The sequence below is a fragment of the Musca autumnalis genome, unplaced genomic scaffold (genome assembly GCF_047663935.1).
Source record: "Musca autumnalis isolate F117 unplaced genomic scaffold, ASM4766393v1 scaffold_1, whole genome shotgun sequence".
Taxonomy (NCBI): Eukaryota; Metazoa; Arthropoda; class Insecta; order Diptera; family Muscidae; genus Musca; species Musca autumnalis.
Genome location: NW_027411644.1, coordinates 130,588,387 through 130,613,233, shown reverse-complemented (window position 1 = coordinate 130,613,233; position 24,847 = coordinate 130,588,387). Strand labels below are relative to the sequence as shown.

The 24,847-nt window shown below is 34.5% G+C and overlaps 1 protein-coding gene across 1 annotated transcript in view; it reads right to left on the bottom strand.

Annotated features, from left to right (window-relative positions):
• Positions 1-24,847, bottom strand: part of nvd (cholesterol 7-desaturase nvd) — a 371,012-nt gene that overhangs the window by 176,439 nt on the left and 169,726 nt on the right. Inside the window, 2 exon segments of the mRNA XM_073984921.1 lie at positions 17,945-18,050; positions 18,117-18,423. Of these exon segments, the coding sequence (XP_073841022.1) occupies positions 17,945-18,050; positions 18,117-18,423 (413 nt within the window).

Below are 24,847 nucleotides of genomic sequence, written 5' to 3'. Positions count from 1 at the left end.
CAAAAAAGCAACAACAATCAAATTTTTTAATTTTTATTTATTTCTAGATTCATTTTTATTTGTGTTTACGCGCATTTCTTTTATATTTAAAACATGATCAACTGTTATTGTGGTGTTTTCTTTTATTGTGCCTCTTCTTGTTCTCCAAATACACCAAAATCATCACAACAATAGCTGTGTCTTTTTACTTTTTCAGTAATAATTATTCAGTAACTTCTTTTCAGACAGTAAGAGAGATTTTAATCTTTGATACGAAAATAGAGAAAAAAGTAAAAAGACAGTATTTAGTAAACTTTAGCAAGGTAACAACAGTTGATTACGAAAGCAAAAACATTGGCACAAATGTATGAAACAAAAACTTAATCCAAAGCAATGAAAAAGTTCTTCAATTTTAAGCAAAACAAATAAAAAATAGTTAATATATTAATATATGGCGTCAGGGAGAATCATAAATTTCTTTTCAAAACACCCTAAACAAATGATCGTAAATACAGCCAAGAATTTAGTCCACAGAAGACTCAATATTAGCGACGAGAAGTTCCACAACAACAATAAAAACAAGATTCGAGAAATTCTAATACAAAACAACTTTCCAATAAGAATGATAAATAGATTGATAAACCAACACAACACTCGAAAAGAACCCGAAAAGAAAGAAGAAAAAATATACAAATCGATGATTTATCTCCCCAAAATATCGGAGAGATTCAGAAATTCAAACTTATATGACAAAAACAAAGTCATAACAGCCCAAAAAACTAACAACACCCTTAAAAAATTATTTAGCAATACCAAAGATAAAATACAGATTTCAGACAAACACAACGTTATTTACCAAATCGAATGTGATGGCAACCCCGTAGGGTGGTACGTAGGTACCACAAAAAACAAATTAAAAACAAGGTTATCGGCTCACAAGTCGGATATAAAATTGAGGAACCAAAACCATACACCAAAAACTGCACTTGCAGAACATTGTAAGTCAAACAATCACCTACCAAACTTTGAGAAAGTACGAATACTACAAACCGAAAACAATTATAACCGATGACTTACATTGGAAATGCTGCATATCAATAATCTACCCCCATCAGAGAGAATCAACTTCAAGAGCGAAACAGACAATGCAGCATACTGCTGCAGTGCAATATGTAAAGTAATTTAGTGCAATTTTAGCTTCACAATGATAGTGAACTCTATCATAGTTTTTAAGTTTACTTGACTAGCATTTTTACATGTAAGCGATTTTTGTGTCAGAATTTATCTTTTGTGTTTGTTTTCATTTTTTATTATTTTAATTGTTTAATTAGAGCTGTGATATTAATCTTAAGAAACATATTTTGTAAATTCCCTGAGGATGCAATTTATATAATTGCGAAATATTGGATAAAATAAACAAATAAAAACCCACTTTGGCCTAAAGCTCAAAAAAGTCTTCTTCTTTACAATATAGATGAATTGTAATATTTACATATATCATTTTTCCACAAAAATAAGATAAATATTGAGCAGCTGACCAAAATTGTTCTCACTTCGCTCTCTTTTACTGAACTTTTGTGTAAAAAGACAGCATTTAGTAACATTTCGTAATAATTATTACAAATTACCAATTAAAAAGACACACCTAATAACAATTCCAATATAAAAGAAAAAATGTCATTACTGTCTATTGTTTCCACCTTTAATTAATACGGGTGGCAGATTTGGCACTTATATACCATTTACACTATGATAGATTGTATTAGGAGTGCTCCCGCGTACTACAAATTACAATCATTTTTATAAAAATATTTTAGTGCCGTTTTCTCGTATTTTTTGCGTAGAATCCTTCGGATATTAACCACAAATAATTTTTTGTGCGTTTTCGACACCTTGCGCAATGGTGGACATCTTTCACCGTGGTACCACATTCCCTGCCAGGGCACTTATTGTACCCCGCTTCAGAAGCATCCTTTATTACAGATCGTTTAAAACGCTTCATAGGTATCACGACTACTACAACTTTAGCTTTCATTTCAGACAGTTTCGACCACGTCGCGCAAGTAATGTTCAGTTAGCATTAGTTCTCCATTGGATGTATGGAAAATCTTGACAAGATTCTTCTTCGCTTTTGGGAACTTGAGTAAATTCACAAACGTAAAATCCTGTCCCACTCTGAGCTATTATGCGATTATATTTATAAGTGTACCACACGTAGGGATTCAAATGGTAGGTAGGTAGGTAGGTAGGTAGGACTGTGATAGTTGGACAGGTGAACTTAGGATTCACCCGAGCAAATTGTTTACGACAATTTCTTCGAAATGAGGCATCCCTCCTTCAAAAGCCACAAGTAAAGGTAATCTATGATCAAGTTGTTAATGAATACTTAGCATTGGATCATATGAGGCCTGTTAGTGCCTTCAAACTCTTCGGTTTGTTACTAGCCACATCATCCAGTAATAAATCCCGACCAACAGACTACCAATTTTCCAGTGGTTTTCAACGCCTCGAACAAAACATCCAACGGGAAAAATCTTAACGACATTTTAAATGTGGGACCTACTCTGCAATTGAATTAATTTTTGCTTATTCTGTCCTGAAGATTATTTAAATTAGTTTTTAATTGCGACATCACACAGATGTATCGCCAAGTACGTCTATCCGCTTCAACGGATAGTTTTCGGGGATTCTCCACAAAAACCTGTTCAGGATTTAGGATTGCAGACGGCGACATTTGGCGTGAATTGCGCCCCCTAATTAGCGATACAGAAGCTTTTACAATTAGCCATCGATATCCTCTTTCTGCACACCGTCTTCGTAAGTGCATGTACGTCGACGAAGTACTCACAGGATATCATGAATTACGTACAGCTCTAGAGTCTAGAGATCAGCTAATAGCAGCCCTTTCCTCTGCAAAATATGAATTGCGGAAGTGGACAGCAAATGATCGTGCTATTTTGCAAAATCTTCACACGGAAGATTTAATCGATGCCAAGGTTATTTTCTTTATTGAAGCTAGCAGCTTCAAACCTCTAGGAATACGGTGGAATGCTCAGTTTTTTTCCTTTATTTAATAAATAGTAACTGTTTAATGTACGATAACATTAAACCGTAGTTTATTATTTTCATAAAATGTTATTTAAGTCAATTTTAGCTTGTCATCCCAAATGCATAGGAAATGACCCATATGCACTTATTACTTTCTCATTTGCAAAACTAGTTTTAAGGCCAGACGTAGATTGACCTCTTTTTATGTTTTCATAAAATAAACAATAATAACAAATGATCAAATCTCTTACTTACGATCCACATAAGTATCGGACCTCTCTATTGTTATTTTTGCCAATTCATTTCTTCCTTCGTTCTGAACAACAACATAATAAATACCACCACTGGTTATGAACGACAACGACTTGTAATGTTGTTGTTTCTAAGTATTTTCCAATAACTTCCACTGACATCTTCATTGCAGTGAAGAGTTAGTCAGCAAGTTAATGTCATACTGAGAATAAGACCTTATCAAACAGAGGCAAGAACAAAAACATCAACCAATAGAACTAGCTCACAGAAAATTACAACGACGATAAAACTCAAAAGAAATTGAAACACAAAACATTGTAAAATTAAGTGAAATAACAAATGAATTAATACGCATATCTTTACGGAAATTTAGTAAAACATAAAATATTGTAAAACAAAAAGTGTAAATACAATTAAACAAAAAACACAAACATACAACAAAACCAAATAATAATTGAATATTACAAATAAACATAAATTGAATTGTACATAAAATACATAAAAAACCCTTTTATTGCAAAAAGGAAAACAAAGGGTAAAACAGAAAAACAAAGACATAAAAAATTAATTAAATTTAGGAAAAAACCCACATTCCAATCCTAAACATGTGGTCCTCGCGAGCCGAATAGCGTATTCGAAAAACTATTGAACACTTGATTTTCCAACAAAAAGTGATTGTGCCAGTGACAATACCCTTTAATAAACTGTATGTCCTTAAATAAGTGCAATAACATATCAAACAAAACAACTTTACTTCAAAAAGTAAAAAACAAATCTGAAATTTTGCAACAATAAAATTAAGATTTTGAAAATTAAATTACAACACTACGAAGAAGAAAAGAGAACCAGACTTCATACCGGAAAAGTATATATTTAAGCAAATATAAAATCATCCCTAGAATCTGTAAGTACAAATATACAAAAATCAATAATTCCTCAACCGGGAAAGCTTAGGACTTACGTTGTAAACTTTGTCTGACGTCACGCTTTAAAAACAAACATGGTTCCTTTAAGAAAGTTCTTTAATTCCTACAATGATTTACTTGACTTTGAAGAAGAAATCAACAGCTCAGCAGACAACAATGTCTATGAGCTAAATGTACTTCAGTCACATTTAGATTATGTATGGTCACAGATTAAGCATTACTACGACACTTGTCGAGATTATGAATGTGAGAATCCAATCGACCTTAACCGTTTACGAGCCACATTTAGAAAAGCATTGAATATTTATACATCTTTGTATGCATTTATCAATACCGAAATTGATATTATTTCTTTGACTTCAAACAAATGCAGCTCGTCCTACCACAACAAAAGATCTCTAAAATCACAAATGAAAATACAGTCCACATCTCTTAATAACAACAAAAAGCCATCGCTAGGATTTCACAGAGAATATCAAAAAATATTTGAAAGTAACATGCTTTCTAAACATACCTTCGATGAAAATCACCAAACTTCATCCACTCTTTACGATATTGAACAACAAATATCAGATGAGACCTTGACATCGCACATCGTATTTGCAAATATTTGTACATCTTCAAATTTTTTCGATAGACTTCCGGAAACTTCGAATAACACATCTATATTTACACGGCAAATTGAAAAGAAACAATTATCGTCGTTAGCTCTTCCCAATAGACAAAAAAGAATAACGGAAGACGCCTTGCTGACTCAACCTATAAATACAAATAATATGACGTCTTTAGATCATCTCGATATGTCTCGAAAAATATCACATGAGAATCTATTATTGTCACCTCCAAATATATCTAAGAATTCCACTTGACTGTCCCTTCGCGATGAGAACAGACCTCAAACCATATCGGATGGCGATTTACAACCTACAAAAGACTCCGAATCGCACAATTCCAAACAATTAGCTCATTGCGATGAGGATAGACTTCAACTCAAATCGAAAGAGACCTTGTCATTAACTTCTCCAGCGCAAGATAAGTCCAACAGTTCGAATTACGAGGCCCAAACAATCACCGATTCCGGATTGACCTTTAATTCTGACGACCGTGATACGCGACTTAGACTTCCTACGAGAAACAAAGAAAATCACAACTCAGGACTAAATCCAGCAAAGATAAAAATCTCAACTTAAGCTTGTACTTTTACACTTTGCACGCGATTGAATCCTGATTTTAAATTAAACGCCTGCAATCATTTTACAAAGGTCCTATCGTTTAATTTGCCTTGTTCAAACTTAGATATCAATCATCATTTTAAATCTAGTCAACCACTTCTGAAAACCACCAATGATTCTAGATCGACCTTTCTTTTTGGTGAAGTGCAGGATAGTCAAACAGATATCTCAGACGAATGTCCAGCAATGATCGAAAAATCAACCCAAGTTTGTATTTTCACACTATTCTACCCTGACAATTTTGCTCCAATCACAAGTAACTTGCAGTTTAGTCCGTCATTCAAAAATCAAGATAACCATAATCTCCCAATGCAACATTTCCTAGACAAATGTTTAGCTGCTTTCCATTGTCAAACTTTGGAAGAACGTTGAATATCTTATAGACTTAGACTTCGTTTCCAAATTACTCATCCTCAAAGATGCTTTACATTCACTGGAACCCTTAATATTTGAAGCAACAGTGTTTGATAAACATTCTCATAAACAAGTTTAATATACGACGAGCGAAACCCCGAAAGCTTTTCTTACAAGAATTCTTCATCGAACAACAGACCTTTCCCATTTGCAAAAGAAATCGACATTTGAAACGGCTTATCCCTATCTCGAAAGAAGCAGATCCAAATTTCCACATAAAAATAATTCCAATAAGATATTGCCTTCCCAACTAAAAAAGATGACTATTTTCTCCAATCAGCGAAAAGTTTCTTGTACTTATAAGACACACAAATTCCATTTTGAAGTCTTCTACAAATTCAGCCGTAAATCTACACGACTAAAACGCATGAAGCTGATATTCACTAAAACATCTTGGAAATTTCGATTGAAATCAGCAACCAAAATTGTCAACCGTGGACACCGAAGTTTTGATTTGCATCGAAGACATTTACACACACAAATGAACATTACCATATTATTTCCCATCTATTTTGAACCAGTATTCACTATCATTCGTTACAGACTTGTTCAAATTAGCAGACTTCAGCAAAAACTTGAACGTGAACAACTGGACCCACAAGAATTACAAAATCCTAAATATAGTGGGAAGTCTATAAAAGTACACAGAGTTCCACCATACGCAGACCTCCAGCATCCCAAATCCACAAGTTCCAATAAAAAATGTCGTCAAAAACCTTCAGTTTGGTTACCATGTCATCAACGTCAAAAACAACATTATAAAGTCATCAACCTACCCACGGAACAGCATCCCGCATTGCAGTCAACGAGACTTGAAACTTTGCAAGTATCTTCCTAGAAACACTTATTTTCAAAAGGTGACTTCAACTTGGCCTTAAAAATAAAAATCAACAGCAATAAAATCCATTATTTTTACAAGTAATCAATGTGACTACTACATATTTATTCAGCAATGTACTCGTCGAAACTCCAAATAGTCTCCAGAATGACATCTAGAAGGAGCATAAGTCTGACAACAAAACTGACCTTAAGAACAAATATACAACCAAGACAATCTAAACTTTCGTCAAACAGTTGTAATCATAAACTTCAATAAAACAATATTAATTATCACTCTTTACAGATTTGTTGGAAGCAGCAGGAAACATACTGCAAATCAAACATGAAAGTCCATCCACGCTCCATATGATTTAATTAATATAACTGATTTTATATAAGCACACACCATTTACACCCTGTAAAAAGGTAAGTCAGTGATTGTTCAACGAACAATCCATAATAAAAAATAACTCAATTTTGTTTGAGAAAAAACTCTAATCTTTTTGTGTTTTATTTATTTTTCTTTTAATTTCATTGCTACGCAAACATTGGTTCTTCGAGCCGAATTGTTTTCAACGAAAACTACTAACGCTCTCTTTTCTTCCTTTACATGGCATACAAATTCGACTTCGTCGAGAACAACAATAAAGATCCACGGTCATCCTCATTTGATTTTACAACAACACAGGTATGTACTCCGCCTAATTTATTCTCATAAACAAGTTTAATATACGACGAACAACAGACCTTTCCCATTTGCAAAAGAAATCGACATTTGAAACGGCTTATCCCTATCTCGAAAGAAGCAGATCCAAATTTCCACATAAAAATAATTCCAATAAGATATTGCCTTCCAAACTAAAAAAGATGACTATTTTCTCCAATCAGCGAAAAGTTTCTTGTACTTATAAGACACACAAATTCCATTTTGAAGTCTTCTACAAATTCAGCCGTAAATCTACACGACTAAAACGCATGAAGCTGATATTCACTAAAACATCTTGGAAATTTCGATTGAAATCAGCAACCAAAATTGTCAACCGTGGACACCGAAGTTTTGATTTGCATCGAAGACATTTACACACACAAATGAACATTATCATATTATTTCCCATCTATTTTGAACCAGTATTCACTATCATTCGTTACAGACTTGTTCAAATTAGCAGACTTCAGCAAAAACTTGAACGTGAACAACTGGACCCACAAGAATTACAAAATCCTAAATATAGTGGGAAGTCTATAAAAGTACACAGAGTTCCACCATACGCAGACCTCCAGCATCCCAAATCCACAAGTTCCAATAAAAAATGTCGTCAAAAACCTTCAGTTTGGTTACCATGTCATCAACGTCAAAAACAACTAAAGTTCATCAGCATTATAAAGTCATCAACCTACCCACGGAACAGCATCCCGCATTGCAGTCAACGAGACTTGAAACTTTGCAAGTATCTTCCTAGAAACACTTATTTTCAAAAGGTGACTTCAACTTGGCCTTAAAAATAAAAATCAACAGCAATAAAATCCATTATTTTTACAAGTAATCAATGTGACTACTACATATTTATTCAGCAATGTACTCGTCGAAACTCCAAATAGTCTCCAGAATGACATCTAGAAGGAGCATAAGTCTGACAACAAAACTGACCTTAAGAACAAATATACAACCAAGACAATCTAAACTTTCGTCAAACAGTTGTAATCATAAACTTCAATCAAACAATATTAATTATCACTCTTTACAGATTTGTTGGAAGCAGCAGGAAACATACTGCAAATCAAACATGAAAGTCCATCCACGCTCCAGTTTTGTCATCCCAACCTAAAAACATCCAGTTCACAACGCAAAATTCGCCCAAAGCCTCATCCTTCAAATCTGCAACAATCACCAGTACATCTATGACATTCTAATTTCGTCGACGTCATCGCCAACACAACAATCTTCAACAAATATCAAAATTTTAATTATTAACTAATTATCATCCAAGTTTCTCTACCAACCCACCAAGTCATGAGAAATCATCATCACATTCTAATTTCGTCGACGTCATCGCCAACACAACAATCTTCAACAAATATCAAAATTTTAATTATCAACTAATTATCATCCAAGTTTCTCTACCAACCCACCAAGTCATGAGAAATCATCATCCTTGGAAAGTCAGTACACATCTTCATACGGTTGAAACACATCACGGAGGGGCCGATATGTTTAATGTACGATAACATTAAACCGTAGTGTATTATTTTCATAAAATGTCATTTAAGTCAATTTTAGCTTGTCATCCCAAATGCATAGGGAATGACCCATATGCACTTATTACTTTCTCATTTGCAAAACTAGTTTTAATGCCAAACGTACATTGGCCTCTCTTTATGTTTTCATAAAATAAACAGTAATAACAAATGATCAAATCTCTTACTTACGATCCACAAAAGTAACGGACCTCTCTATTGTTATTTTTGCCAATTCATTTCTTCCTTCGTTCTGAACAACAATAACATAATAAATACCACCACTGCTTGTAAACGACTTGTAATGTTGTTTCTAAGTATTTTCAAATAACTTCCACTGACATCTTCATTGCAGTGAAGAGTTAGTCAGCAAGTTAATGTCATACTGAGAACAAGACCTCATCAAACAGACGCAAGAACAAAAACATCAACCAAAAGACCAAGTTCACAGAAAATTAGAACGACGATAAAACTCAAAAGAAATTGAAACACAAAACATTGTAAATTTAAGTGAAATAACAAATGAACTAAAACGCATATTTTTAAGGAAATTTAGCAAAACATAAAATATTTTAAAACCAAAAGTGTAAATAATAATTGAATACTACAAATAAACATAAATTGCATTGTACATGAAATACATAAAAAAAACTATTTTATTTCAACAAGGAAAACAACGGGTAAAACAGAAAAACAAAGACATAAAAAAATTACTAAATTTAGGAAAGACCCACATCCCAATCCTAAACAGTAACAATTCAGATTATTTTATTTGCCCCAGCGCCACATGCACATTTTAGGGGCGAATTGATCAGGTTTACAAGACATTAATTTGAATTACCATAAGAGTAAAAGTGATTGATAAATGCAAAACAAAAATGTTTACAATAGAAGCATTTCAATATAATCAGTGAGATATTTATTTAGATTCGATTTAAATATAGAGCTTCCATATATGTATATTTATGATGCTTTGGGGGAGATGGTTATATTCCAAGCAGCCCGCATACTCAATTCGTTGTTTTGTAGTTTCCAATCTACACCTTTTAATGTGAAGATTGCTACAGTTTCTTGCATTAATACTCGTTTGATTTTGAGAAAAATTATGACATGGTAACCAATATTGTTTAGCGATTTGAACATGTACATTAAAATTTGCACTTTGTATAGGCCACATATAGGCAATGTGGTTTTGGATACGTTATTAAACAACAATACAGTAGAAAATGTTTGTGGAAGATTATAAACAATTTGAAGAGCCTTGTTTTGTGTTCGCTGCAATGAATTAAAGTCTATATTCTTTTTGAACCCATATGTATAGCATTGGTAAGTAGCTGAAGGGACTATGAATGAGAGTATTATATAGCAATAATTTCGTTTCCTAGTCAAATTTATTCTTGAATTTAAAAAGTAATCCAATTGCATTTGCTACTTTTGACTTTAAATACTGCAAATGTGAATTCCATGAAAAGTTATTTTGGAAGTTTTATACCTAAATATTTAATACAAGTGCTCTCTGTAATATTTCTACCACCAATAGCTACATTGATGTCATTCCTCCTCTGATGTGAGGGCGAAATCGAATAACTTCAGTTTTTTCTTAATTTAATACCAATCCATTGACTCTGGCAAATTCATGAATTGCTAAAGCGTCATTTTCTATCTATGATTTTATAGAATAGAAAAGACTCATATCATCTACATACGTTATTAATTTCTCATGTAGATTAATATTCCATGTATCAATAAGATAAAGCGTAAATAACAAAGGTCCTATCACAGTGCCCTGAGGCATTCCGTACTGCTTCCTGCTGCAAAGGTAACTTTTAATTAGTTTGCTTTTGTAGTAAAATTTCGTGGTCAACTAAATCAAAAGCCTTTGACAAGTCGTAAAAAACTCCTGCGACACCTCCGTAACCACTATCCAATCCATCACATATAGTATTAACGACATTGACAATTGCTTCCTGTGTGCAACTGCCTTTTTTGGACCCAAATTGAAAGTTGTATAACAACATGGTCGACACCGTTCGACTAAAATTATAAATTAATCAATTTTAATAAATTTTTCCACAATCTATTCACACGGATCAGCAGTATACTAACATCTCTTTTTTATTTATATGATTTCTATTGTTTTTCGAATTAAAATTAAAACCATACTGAAACATCACCATTGCATATTGATGTTTGATCATAACCAAATTTCGTTGCACTCACAGCTGATTTTTGCTGAAATTTTGAATTCCTCAAAAAGAAACACACATACATATTAACACTTGCAAAACTAGAATATATTTTTGTAAAGTGATTAAATTAGTAGAAAATTTTAATTCGTTTCTTAGCCAAATATCTCTGCGTTGATTTTCTTGTGATTTTGAGAATATTGTATATATACATTAAAATTTTGTTAATTTTTATTTGGTTCAAACCTTTGTCCAAGGACTTGTAATTTGTATATAATTTTTTCATTTGAATTTGAGGCATTCCTCTGCATTTCTGATATAACTTGCTAATTTTTTTTAATTTTCCTTATAATTAACTGAACCTTGTACATAATAAATGTTTCAAATTCTTAAATATAAGTTTATATTATTACTATTCCGAATCTTCTCTACTATTGCACGATTCCAACTGAGTTACTTTTGTTTATATATTTTTTTGAAAAGAGACATTTTTTGTCAATAAAATAGTGGTTTATTAACCGTGTTGTAATTTGATTTGGGTGTCGAAGTGGTAGTAGGGAATAGCTGAATGTGGCTTTACTTAAGAAAGTGTTGAGAAAAGCTCATGGGATTTTACTTGGTAAACTTGATAGGTGGGCTATACATGCGACAACAATATAGCATGGTAATAACGATGTTGAACTGAATTTTCGGTGTTTTTTCTGGCTATAGATTCTCCTACCTGTAGACCTTCGCTTTTCCTACTTTTTCCCATTTTTGCACGCATTTCAAATTAAACTGTTAGTAGCAGAATTGTCAGATAGATAGTGGCAAGAACCCACCCTAACGGCGAGTAATAAGGCTGAGGACAGATGCGTGCCAAGCCAAGATACTTTATCTGCAATCAATAGTTTTGCATTTCCTATTCATACTACACTTTTGCATTCTACACTTTTGGAGCCCAACGTGGGGCCCGAGTGGACTGAAAATAATTCAACTTTTATTTAAGAAATCTTCTTGATATTTACATATTGTAGGATTCCTTCACTCAGGTCCTTTCATATGTTCTTTTATCACGTTTTTCATCCATAGTGTTCTTTACTTTCTATATTTCTGTAGCGGATAGCATATTTTCATTGGAATTTTTATGTGTTAAACGCAGTAGTGCTGGCCCATATTACCCGAAACTTTGTTATCCTGCCCTTGTCTTTACTTAGGTGAATCCTTGGGTTGTTAGGTCGAATGAGTTCAAGTCCTGGATATAAATCTGAGACTTCAATCTAAATGACTTACTTCTTTTGGGGTTGGAAATTTAAAACTTTATTGATGAATCTTTAGACCAACGCAAAGTGCTATCCTTATCTATAGCCCATTTCTTTGATCTTTACTCCTCCTTGTATTCTCTAATTATTACAGATCGATTTTGTTCATTTTACTGATCCCTTATTACTCACTGCGATCTCCCTTAGGAATCAAACTTAATTTTTTCTGGTTTCATACTTGTTGAAAATTTTCGATTTTATGTTTTGCCGTATTTCGTTTTGAAAACAATTCAGTTAATATAATCGTTATAATTATTCCTGTGAATAGAAGCTCAGACAATTTGCCCTCAGATGGAGCGACAGGTATAGATCAGGCTTTGATATGCGAGATTTGTGAGTCTGAAATCCAGAATCCGTCAGTGCTATCGGAAACTGTTTGCAGACATCAGTTTCACAAAAGCTGCATAACAAACTATATTAAGACCCATTCTGATTGTCCAGTGTGTAATACGAGAATAATAAAAGACAATAAGCAAACAGGTCATTCTGCAGCCCAGAAATCGTCATCCTCCAGGCAAACTAGATCGTCATAGAAAGCAAGAAATTTTGACGCGAATAGAGCTGAAGAGTCGATTATGGATTCGAATCCTTCAGTGGGTACGGCCACGGTACCGCCAACCCTAACGTTATATGACATCAATGATTTGGTAATATCAGTCGTCAATAACCAACATGCTCGAATTATGCAAACTAAACCATTACATACTTAAAAAAAATAATATTGCATTCATAATGTATAAATAAGCAGGTTGCCAATCCTCTTTAATGTAATATTTAAGTCTTTAGTAACTTAGTTTAGAATCTATTGTTTTGTAAGGTATTTGTACCTGTTTAGAAGTCTTCAGCTCGGCATATGTATATCTACAACTCCCTTTGTGGATCAGTAGAACACAGCTAATGAGCAGTGACTATTTTAATTTATGTCTATCACCCTTTTTTGTTCTAAAGTTGAGTATCTCAAAACTGGAGCTCTGTTTAACGGCAAACTACATCTCCCTCAGCGGAACCAGTAGTATTCAGCCCAAAGAGCCTTAAATACATATTAATTTCCCAAATTAAATTATGTTGATGTCGTAGTTTGTAATTAAATTCTTATATCTGCTGATATGATTTGTAGCCGGTAGTAGTATTCCACAACTAACCCGCCATTGACCGGTCCATGCAGGGGCGGGTGGGAGAGGCGTGGGAACGACCAAAAAAAAAAAAAAACTGTTTCAAGCCAAATTGCTTCTCAGGTTGAAAGGAGTGCCGAGGCGAGCCTTGCTCGGTTAAATAATTGATAGTAATCCCCATCATCAGAATGGTAATGCCTCTTCCCCGCTTTCTAGACCAAACAATCCGATTATTCACGATGTACAAGACATTGAGCAGAGATCTCTAGAAGAATTGCTAGGGTTGCCAACTTCAAATAATAATCAGGCAAATAATGGTTCTGGCCGAATGAGAATTCACTTAACCACCCGCGACCTTGTTTTCCAATGTCAATCTCTGACTTAGCATCCCGTTCTGACAAAGTCAGTCAAATTATTTTGAACTGGAGGATAAAGTTTATTGGTGGTTCAGGAAATTTACCGGTGGGTGGCTTTATTTATCGCGTTGAGGCTCTCACGAAGCAAACCTTGAACGGTGACTTCGAAATTTTATGTCGCAGTTCTGGCGCACTGTTCGAAGGCAAAGCCAATTGGTATTGGCGTTTCCACCGTACTGTCCGTGAAGTTTGTCGGGCAGACTTATACAAACCATTACGTGAACAATATCGGGATTCCAGGACCGATATTGACTATAAGGAACTGATTCGTGACCGAAAACAGAAGTTTAATGAGCCGTTCGATGTTTTTATGAATCCGTGATTGATTTGGTAGACCTCTCGATGACAAAACGCTTGTAGAAATTTTGCGCCGGAACCTGCAACCGGACATCCAGCACGAAATTTTAAACATGTCTATTACCTCGGTTAGCCAATTGAGGGAAATATGTCGTCGAAGGTAGTTCTTCCTTCAAGATGTCAACCGAAGACACGTGCTGCGGAGTTAGATTATAAAGAACCCAATGATCGGGAATTGCTAGAGCTTGAAGAGGTCTCCGAGATTTCTGTTATGTCCTGTAATTGCCGGAAACCTGGTCATGGATACAAGGACTGCGTGGCAGATCGCACAGTATTCAGCTACGGATGTGGAACTCCGCGGGTTTACAAGCCGAATTGCAAAACCTGTAACGATCCAAAAAACTACCGAGGTTCTGCACTAAAAGGTGCGCAGAAACCACCGACCCCCCAACAGTCCCCGCCAACCCAATAAAATTACTGAATCGTTTTCCATCTTCTGCTGATTATCCTATGAAAGGCTATGACCCTTCAAATAAAGTTACTTTACACCAAACCCCTTCGCCTATCCTCACAGGTCCTCGCGTAATTATACCATTTCATGTCAGGTTACAAAATTATTTGAAAACTTGAGACAGGATTTTTAATGACCGCCCTGAGATCACACGTTCGAGCAGAAGTATGAAAAGGGTTAAATCAGTAAAAAAGGTTTTCACTATTTTCATTGTTGAAAGAAAATAAGATGTTCGTCCTTATGCCGAAGTGCAGCTGTTCGGCAAAGTTATGTTGGTATTATTAGATACTGGCGCTTCGGTAACGTGTGTCGGTTCCAAAGCTGCTCTAGAATTTCTTTCGTCTTTCAAAAAGTTAAGAACTACAGTCAATACCGCTGATGGTAAACCGCAAAATATTGCAGGAGTTTTTACGACTCATGTCGTTTTCAGGGGGATAACATTGCCAATAACAATTTATTTACTACCCAGCTTGTCTCAAAACTTGATTCTGGGAATTGACTTCTGGGGAATGTTCGATTTGGTTCATCCATCTCGTTTGAGCAATATCTGCAGTTTATCTATGAGTGACGACAGTCTTCTTTCAGACCAAAAACAACTGTCCACGGAGCAGAAATATCAATCTCAGAGAGCCATAGATCAGATTCAGCAATCACAGAATTCCCAACACCAAGGTCTGTCAAGCAATTCCGCCAATTTTTAGGTATGTCAGGTTGGTACCGAAAGTTGATTAGGAGCTACGCTGCGATTTCAAGCCCGTTAGCAGATCTCTTGAAGAAAATGTATCTGGTCCGACGAAGCACAGAAATCCTTAAGAATTAAAGTCCATTCTTAGCACAGCCCCTGTGCTGCATAGCCCTGACTTCTCACAGCCGTTCTTCATACACTGTGATGCAAGCAAGACAGGTATAGGAGGCGTGTTGGTGCAATAGAATGCGGAGGGTGAAGAGTTTCCGATAACATTTATGTCTAAGAAACTCAACCAAGCCCAACGCAACTATAGTGTCACCGAACAAGAATGTGTAGCAGCAATGTTATGCATAAAGGAATTTAGAGCTTATGTCAAGGGACATGAGTTCACGGTGATCACCGATCATGCCTCTCTTAAGTGGCTCATGTCCCAATCCGACATATGCACCAGACTGGCTAGATGGGCTTTAAAAATTCAGGGTCATCGATTTAAAATTAAACATAGGAAAGGGTCGCAGAACGTGGCTCCTGATTAAAAAATTGTCGTTGCACTCACAGCTGATTTTTGCTGAAATGTTGAATTCCTCAAAAAGAAGCACAAATACATAGTAACACTTTCATAACTAGAATACATTTTTGTAAAGTTATTAAATTAGTAGAAAATTTTACTTCGTTTCTCAGCTAAATATCTCTGCATTGATTTTCTTGTGATTTTGAGAATATTGTATATATAATTTAAAATTTAGTTCATTTTCATTTGGTTCAAACCTTTGTCCAAGGACTTGTAATTTGTCTATAATTTTTTCATTTGAATTTGTAAACGCTTAAGTAAACTTTTTGGTGTCAGGGTAAATCTCATTTTATGAGGCATACAGAGGACTGTATTTCTGATACATGTAACTTTCATTTTTTTTTTTGAATTTTCATTGTAATTAACTGAACCATGTACATAATGAATTTTATATAGTTCAACTTCTTAAATATTAGTTTATATTATTATTCCGAATCTTCTCTACTATTGCACGATTCCGACTGAGCTTATATATTTTTCTGAAAAGAAAGATTTTTTATCAATAAAAATGTTGTAATTTGATTTTACGGTTTGATTCAAAGGGGGTCTAATTGGTAGGAGAGAATAACTGAATGTGGGTTTACTGAAGAAAGTGTTGAGAAAATCTCATGGGATTTTACTTGGTAAACTGGATGTGTGTACTATACATGCGACAACATCATAGCATGGTAATAACGAAGTTGAACTGAATGTTGGGGAAACCTATATTTTCGGTGTTTTTCGGGCTGTAGATTCTTCTACCTGTAGACCTTCTCTTTTCTTACTTTTTTCCATTATTGCACGCATTTTAAATTAAACTGTTAGTAGCAGAATTGTCAGATAGATAGTGGCAAGAACCCACCCTAACGGCGAGTGATAAGGCAGAGGACAGATGCGTGCCAAGCCAAGATACTCTATCTGCAATCAATATTTTTGCATTTCCTATTTACCTAATCGATTCATACTACAGCATTTCTTTCAAATGATGGCTAAACAAAACTCCATCTACATGGACTATGTTTGTTTCCAACCGCGTTATTAAGATTCAGGAGATTACAGACAGAGGTAGTTGCCATCACGTGCGCTCTGAAGATAACCCCTCGGATTAAGGTAGCCGGGGGGTCTTGCCCTCTGAGCTGGACTCATCTCAACTATGGTGGCAGGGACCAAATTGGCATCGCCAAGGTAGTTCTCAGTGAAATCTTTCTAACTTAGAATCCCTTGACACCGATATAGAAATACGCGCTGTCAAGGCGCAACGCGATCTACAAACGGGTGGCTTGGTAGTAGTACGGCAGGAAAATCTACCTACCACTTCGTGGAAATTAGGTCAAATAATAGCGGTGCACACTGGTACTGATAATCGAGTACGTGTCCCAGACATCCATACGGAAAACGATACTATTCAACAGCCCATTGTCAAATTGATTGCGCTACCGCAATTAGTATAGTCCATATCTAGTGTCGTCCTTCACGTCCTCTATATTTTTTCGCGAAATGAAAAATGTCGTCCTTCACGTCCTCTATACTTTTTCGAGAAATGAAAAATGACTATTGATGGCAGCCAAAGAGTAGCGAATAATCGGGTTATGGGTTACGGTTTTTACATTGGTCATTCTGGTAAATTCTTTAAATTGTTAATTAATTTAATTGTTTTTATATTCCCCACGGGTTTTCCACGCCTGCGTTAGATTTTGTCCACTACCTTTGTACACAACATTGCGTACCTCGTACGCAAATACAAGGATAGTAACAAAATCTAACGAGTAAATTTTTCTAAGCGCCGCTTTGTTACATCTTAGCTTTTCTAATTCGTTAAAATCACTCTGAACACTTTCTGAACCACAGTGCGACGGAGGTAATAAGAATCATACCCTATTTAATGCATAGAGTTCCGACGATATCGCCAAAAAACTTATATTTACTTAAGTTTAGTATTATTGTGCGTATTGAAAAATAATATTTCTGGCAATGTTACTTGTTTCCCTGTTATATCCATTTTAAATATGTTGAATTTCCTTGCGATCCTCATATTATGCTTCAACGTCACCAATGCAACATGTTTTTTATCAGTTGGTACCCAACTAAAAAGAAATTTCGTTTTGTAGTTTTTACCTTTGTACCAAAAATTGTTGTACATGCATATTTACCGTGGTTGCCAACTGTGTGTTCCCAATCCCTTAAATATTGTGTCACCTGAATAATTGGTTCCACGTAGAAAACACTCTTCGTGCACTACTCCAAAATGTGCCAAATCTGCTCCGTTTTCAGGAATTTCTTGTATATGGCAGTTAACTAGAAATTCATTTCTCCCATGATACACAAATTCTTTTGTTTCTATTTCATTTATTATTGGAATGTCCCATGGTACAAGTTCAGGATCTGCGCTATACCATATAAATATGTTATCATTAACTTCCCGTGATGTCCACTTTCGCACTTTACTCGATTGGGGAACTGAGAATTTATGTTTATAATAAATAAACAGTTTAAGGGTGTATATGATCACTTATTGCATATTATTGTCGAAGTTAATACTACGTGTTTTTTATTATTTGTAAAATTATTTAATTCATTATTTCTTGTTTTCAACAATATTTTAAAGTGCGTGGTAGCATCCAATAGTTTTTGATGGTTTGTTGTAAGCAATAACAAAACCCCCACCGCACAGTGCTTCAGAATTGTTTTTTTCCTTGTCAAAACTATGTATCTTTTGAACGGATAGAGGAATTTCCATAATATTGTTCGACAGATAATACAATAAGCTTTCCAATCTTTCCAAAGAGATCAAATTGGGTCTAGTAGTTACAAAGTAATATAATATAATTGATTTTTGTTCATACTTCAAAATATGTGTTTTTGAGTTTTTCATATGTTCCAGTCTATTAAACAAGTTCTAACGCCAATAAATAAACCATAAAAATACAAAAAAAAAAAATTAAAAAAAACGGAACGGAAAGGGCTGAAAGAGGACACTATTAGGCATGTTTCTGCGAAAACGATACTCTGTTTCACGCTGTTCCCTAAAAGTTCTAGTCCACTAAATTGCAATTTGACTAAAATTAAGTGCCAAATAGATCACTTTGTGTAAACGCTATGGTAATTTACTAAAGGACACAATCCTACCTACCTAAAAAATACAATGAACACAACATCTGTTATAGTTTCCGAGAAATAGTTATGTTATGCCAGGAAAATCGATTTCTGACCCATCGTGCACCACTTATTTTAGATTCTTAAGGTAAGATCACTTAAGGCAAATATTTGCTCCAGCGACCGACAATATGCGCTTACTGAGAGCAAGTGAACGTAAATTTAAATGCATTATTTATGCTTACTTGCTCTCATTTATGCTTACTTGCCTAATGTGACCTTACCTTTACTTAGCTGGCCCTCTACAGAACATTTGTTCCATAAGCCGAACTAAGGAAAGATCTGCATTCGGCTCTAGTTGCTTTATTTTGCCAATTCGCGATATCGTGAATTCGCCTTTCACTACTTGACTTCACGTAATCATTTATACGCCTTTTTAAATGGGTCAACATCGCTTATTCTCAAGACATGACCTATGATGTCGTTGTATTGGTGATACAGCTCGTGGTTTATAAGACATCTATATTCCCCTACATGTTGGATTGGCCCATAGATCTTTCGAAAATTTTGCCCTTGAACACACCAAGCATCGCGTTATCTGCTTTCGCAAATACACATGCTTCGGAACGATACAGCCCAAAGGAAAATAAAATATTTGGTTAAATTTGATTAAATAAAAACAAGTGATCCAAGGCTATAGTCGGATCGGGGCCGACTATGTGATACCCTACACCACTGCCCCTGCGCATAAGCTTTTGACTGGTAAAATTCAAAATATTAAAATTGGGATATCTTATACCCTAGACAGACGGCAGCGTTAATTTGCATTAACTGCCTTAATTCAAATTAATGCGTGCATTATCCACATTCTTAATGCACAAAATCAAAGGGAATTTAAACTGAATTTAGCAATTTCAATATGGCAATGCTATAGAAAATCAATTGTCTTTTGTCAAATTTCCATGTTTAAGAAAATAAAAAGGGAAAGGAAATCTGCAATTTTCGCGTTTCTTCAAAATAAGTAGTGGTCTTTCGCAAGTAGAATATCAGCTAATCGTTTTTCACGCCTTCTAACAAATCTCTTTTTAAAATTTTTATTTCCACAAAAAATTTCATTACCCACCATACCAATTCTATCGAAAATTATATCTTCTTCAAATGTTTTTTAAAGTTTTGCAATATTTTTATAATATTAAAAAGACTCAAAAATATCGCGAATAAATTAAATTTATTTTTGCTTCATCGTGGTGAAAATTTCAATGGTAGAAAGTGTATTTGTTTCGCATATTTTGGCGAACTTTTGTAAAGCTTTATGAAATGGTCTTCTGGGTACAAACAAACAACACAAACAGCTGTTTCATAAATGCAGAAACTATCTGTCAGGGTGAAAAATTAATTCAAATTAGGACATTTTTAATGCAATGTCTAGGGTATTAGCGCCTTTGCTCTGAATGTCTTCATTAATACAGGTCAAGTTTGTTGAAACGCATTTAAGTGCATCGTCAGCACAACTCAAATAAAAAAATGGAAGAATGTACGCCAACTATCAATAGGCTTCTTTCTCTGTGAGACCCCCATCAACACCAAACATTTCGTGAGGATCCGATCAAAATTCCTACCTGTAGTTTGATTGCACAAAAAATGGAAAAAAGGGATGCATTACCGACTATTGCGATATGTTTGTTGTTTGATCACCTATGACAACCTACTTCACATTGTTGTAATGGTGATATTTTCCACTTTCCTTGCCAGGTTTTGCTTTCGATTTACCTCTTACAGAAGAAAGATATTCGCTTTGAAATAAAACGTTGGCCTTTTCTCCAAATAATTTTTTTGCACATTCCGACTCCTGGTTAATGTCCGACCATTACCAAAATCAATAGTTTTTTTCCTCTGTGAGACCTAAATTAACAACAAAAATTTCATGACGATCCAATCAAAATTGTGACGTGTAGCGTGATTACAAAAAAAAATGAAAAAAATGGGATGTATTACCGACTATTGCGATATCTCTGTTATTTGGCCACCTTCGCCTACCTGCTTTGCATCATTGTAAAGATGGGATTTTCTACTTTCATAGTCAGACTTTGTTTTTGGAAAGTCCCAAACCAAAGCTGTGATATCCGTCATTATTATTAAAATCGCAAAAATGAAAAGTTGTGTTCTATTAGCGGCTATTGCGATATCTCCGTTGTTTGACCACCTAACGTAAGTTGCATCGTTGCAAAGGTGATATTTTCTACTTTCCTTTCCAGGTTTTGCTTTTGATATACCCCGTATAGAAGCGGAGATATTGAAATAAAACGTTGACTTTTTCTCCAAATAAGTTTTTTACCCATTCCGACCCATGGTAGAACAAGAAAAGGTAGCAGCAATACCCAGCTGACTGAACTGGGTTGTAGTGTTAGTGTCAAATTTCATATGACATTTTATACATTTATTTCTATTCCGATGTACATTAGGGACATATATTTTTTGAGAAAAAAATATATATCATTCGGAAAAACCATTTCCCAGAAAGACTTCTTCATATCAATGATATGTAACCTCCTCTAAGTTCGAACGATATGCCGCGCAGTAAATCCCCGCTTGTAGAGGCGATACAACGTTTGTTAATATGTGAGGTATTTTGTTAAAATTTAAAAAAATAGAGCCCTAGTAAACATATGCTTCTTTGATTTCTAAAACAAAACATTGAAACAGCTTCTCCTTTTTCTATGAATTTCCAGCGACCCCAAACTTTTCTGCAAGAATTCTACTTTCTGCGAGAATTTATGCATTTAGTGGAATGATGTGGAAACATAAAAATTTTAAATGTAACGAATTTTCATTCATGTTTTCCAAAATATTCAACCAAATGTGAAAAATTATTAGTTTTTTAAATTCCAATAATTTATAGACATTTCCTTGTTTTGTTTACAAATACAACTGGCAGTAACGTTACAAACAAAAACAAATTCCTTTGTGGTTGTTGTTCGAGTTGTATTTGTTGTAGTATTAACTTTACCTTCTATTTGTTCTACCATGATTCCGACCCCTCAATATTATCCGGCCACCAAAATCAATAGGCTTCTTCCTCAGTAGGACCCTCATTAACCCCAAAAATTTCGTGACGATCCGATCACAATTGCGACCTGTAGTCTGATTACAATAAAAAGGGAAAAATGGGATGTATTATGCATCAAAATACTAAAATTTATGATATACCACTTTATATGGTACTTGGTAACAGCCGAAAGCTCTAATAACTGTAATTATTTGTCTATGAAGATTAGAATAATTGCTTTTGAAAATTGTTAAAAATCGAACAAAATAAAATAACAAATGTTTCACGCTGGTATAGAGAAAAAATATTATTGACAAATTTTAAAAAATAATAATTATTCGAATCCCAATACCAAATGGGTCTTCAAAAAAAATTCAAGAAAATCGAAGAGTACATTCATTGATAAAAATTGTTGTACATTTTTATAGTAGACCGCTGATAAACAAAATAAAAAAAATCTATTTGGACCAATATTAACGAAGTTATGAGTATTTTTATGCATACAGTTTTTAAAGAATTCGACTTTTTCAAAGTATATATGAGTGAAAGTCAAGGTGAACATTTAGTTTCCTTGAAGCCAATATATAATAGTGCAACATAATACGCGAACTACTGTAGCTTAAATGTAACCATGACTATTGCTGGATCAAATTAAGTGTTTTTTACAAAGTTAAAAAATTTGGTTATAAAAATTTATTTGCGTGGAAGTTATAACCGCGAAAATGAATAAAAATAAGTAAACACACGTTGAAGCTAACGAGGTTTTTTACGTTGTTATTCGATTGCTGGTTAAACTATCCTAGCAAAATGTTCGATGCCAAAGATGCCATCTGATGATCTGGCATGTCATCTTTTTAGCATCTTCATCGATGAATTTTATATGAGCGTGGACCCCAAAAAATTCTATTCATTTCTGGATCCAAAGCATGTCATTTACACCAATGCTTTGGCATGTCATTTTCACCAATGCTTTGGCATGTCATTTCCACCAATGCTTTGGCATGTCATTTTCACCAACCCTTTGCAATGACATTATCATTAAGACGAGAGTTTTAACAACGTTGGTTGTGATTTCGAGTTTCCGACAACATCAAGCCTATTGTAAATAATTAATCCTATATATTTAGAAAAATGTATATATATAAAAACACTAAATTCATCTCTATTGGATCGATGGAATGGGTTCAAATGCTGATGAAAAGATCGGATCTTTCACGAGTTCCTTTGCATGGGTTCAAATGCTGATGAAAAGATCGGATCTTTCACTACTTCCTTTGCATTGGTTCAAATACTAATGAAAAGATTAGATCTTTCACGACTTCGTTTAAACCAATGCAAAAGATGCCATGAAATCACGTCAACGCATGGAACCCCTTCCTTCAAATTTTGCTGGGATTCAAATAACGGAAATCTGCCCAAAGTAAAAGTACATGAATAAACTTCTAACGTATCACTTGAAAGCTGGATTGTAGGCTTTTTTGTATTTTTGGCCTGGCTGTGACGCGCATTCGTCTATTTTTTTTTAAAAAAAAACCTACCTTTTGGGTACAGTATTTACAATATATCCTTTTGCGTACAGTATTTACAATATATTGCCCTGTTCTGGTATTCCGAGATATTTTAGTTTTTTGACAGATCATATAAATCATAGATTGTGAAAATTCATCCACTAGAACGGCGGAAACCGCTACAGCAAAAATTGAAAAATTGCGAAAAATGTTTTTGAAAATATCGAGGATTTATTCGCGTTTTCTGTGGATCGTTTCATTTTCAGCTGAGAAACCGAAACATAACTCGCATTTTTGGGAAAACAGAGGTTTAAAAATTTAGCGGTATGGGAGCTGTATCCGATTTATCCTAAAAATAGATTGTGAATGAACATCCACGGTTCTTGATGGAGTTTTAATGAAATAGGTTTAGATCGATGAATTTTTTCAGAGTCGATAGTGAAATCGGATGAACATAAAAAATTGTATGCACTTTGTGCAAATTATAAGCGTTATACAGTTTTTTGTACACTAAACTGATGATGTTGCTACAACTTAGCCGCCAAAGAAAATCTTGGTAAATGTACACAAATGAAAAGAATTCTTTGTATTGATAAACCGCATGCGCATTATGATATTATGAGGATTTTGGAATTTACACGCATTTCAAAATATATATAACCCGATACTATTTTATTTCAAGAGCCCGCTACTTCGTATGCGGAAAGGATATAAAAGACAAATAAACAATATTTAATGTGGAAATGGTGAACACTGAAAATTTTGTTCTACTAATACCAATTTTAATTAATATTCGTACCACTTTAGTTCAATTATCAAAAAATCAGCCGTATCTCACCCCTACACATCAACAGCGAGACATATTTTGGAGGTATTTTAATTAAAGGACTTCTGTCCTCAGAAGGTAAAACATTCTTCTAAAAAACACACCCATGACCAATTTTAGTACCATTTATTACTTTTTTGTACTTACTAACATAGCTGGCCCATTACAGAACATTTGCTCCATAGACCGAACTAAGAAAAGATCTCCAATTCTCTCTGTTTTTCGCTTCGCTTTCTAGAATACCGCGCCTATTCATTTCTTCATCCACTTGTATGCTCCATCGAAGCTTAGGCCTGCCGATTCTGCGTGCACCGCCATGTTGCATGTATTCATACGCCTTTTTAGCGGGTTCATCATCGCTCATTCTTATGATATGGCCTAGCCAGCGCAATCGTTGCATCTCGATAC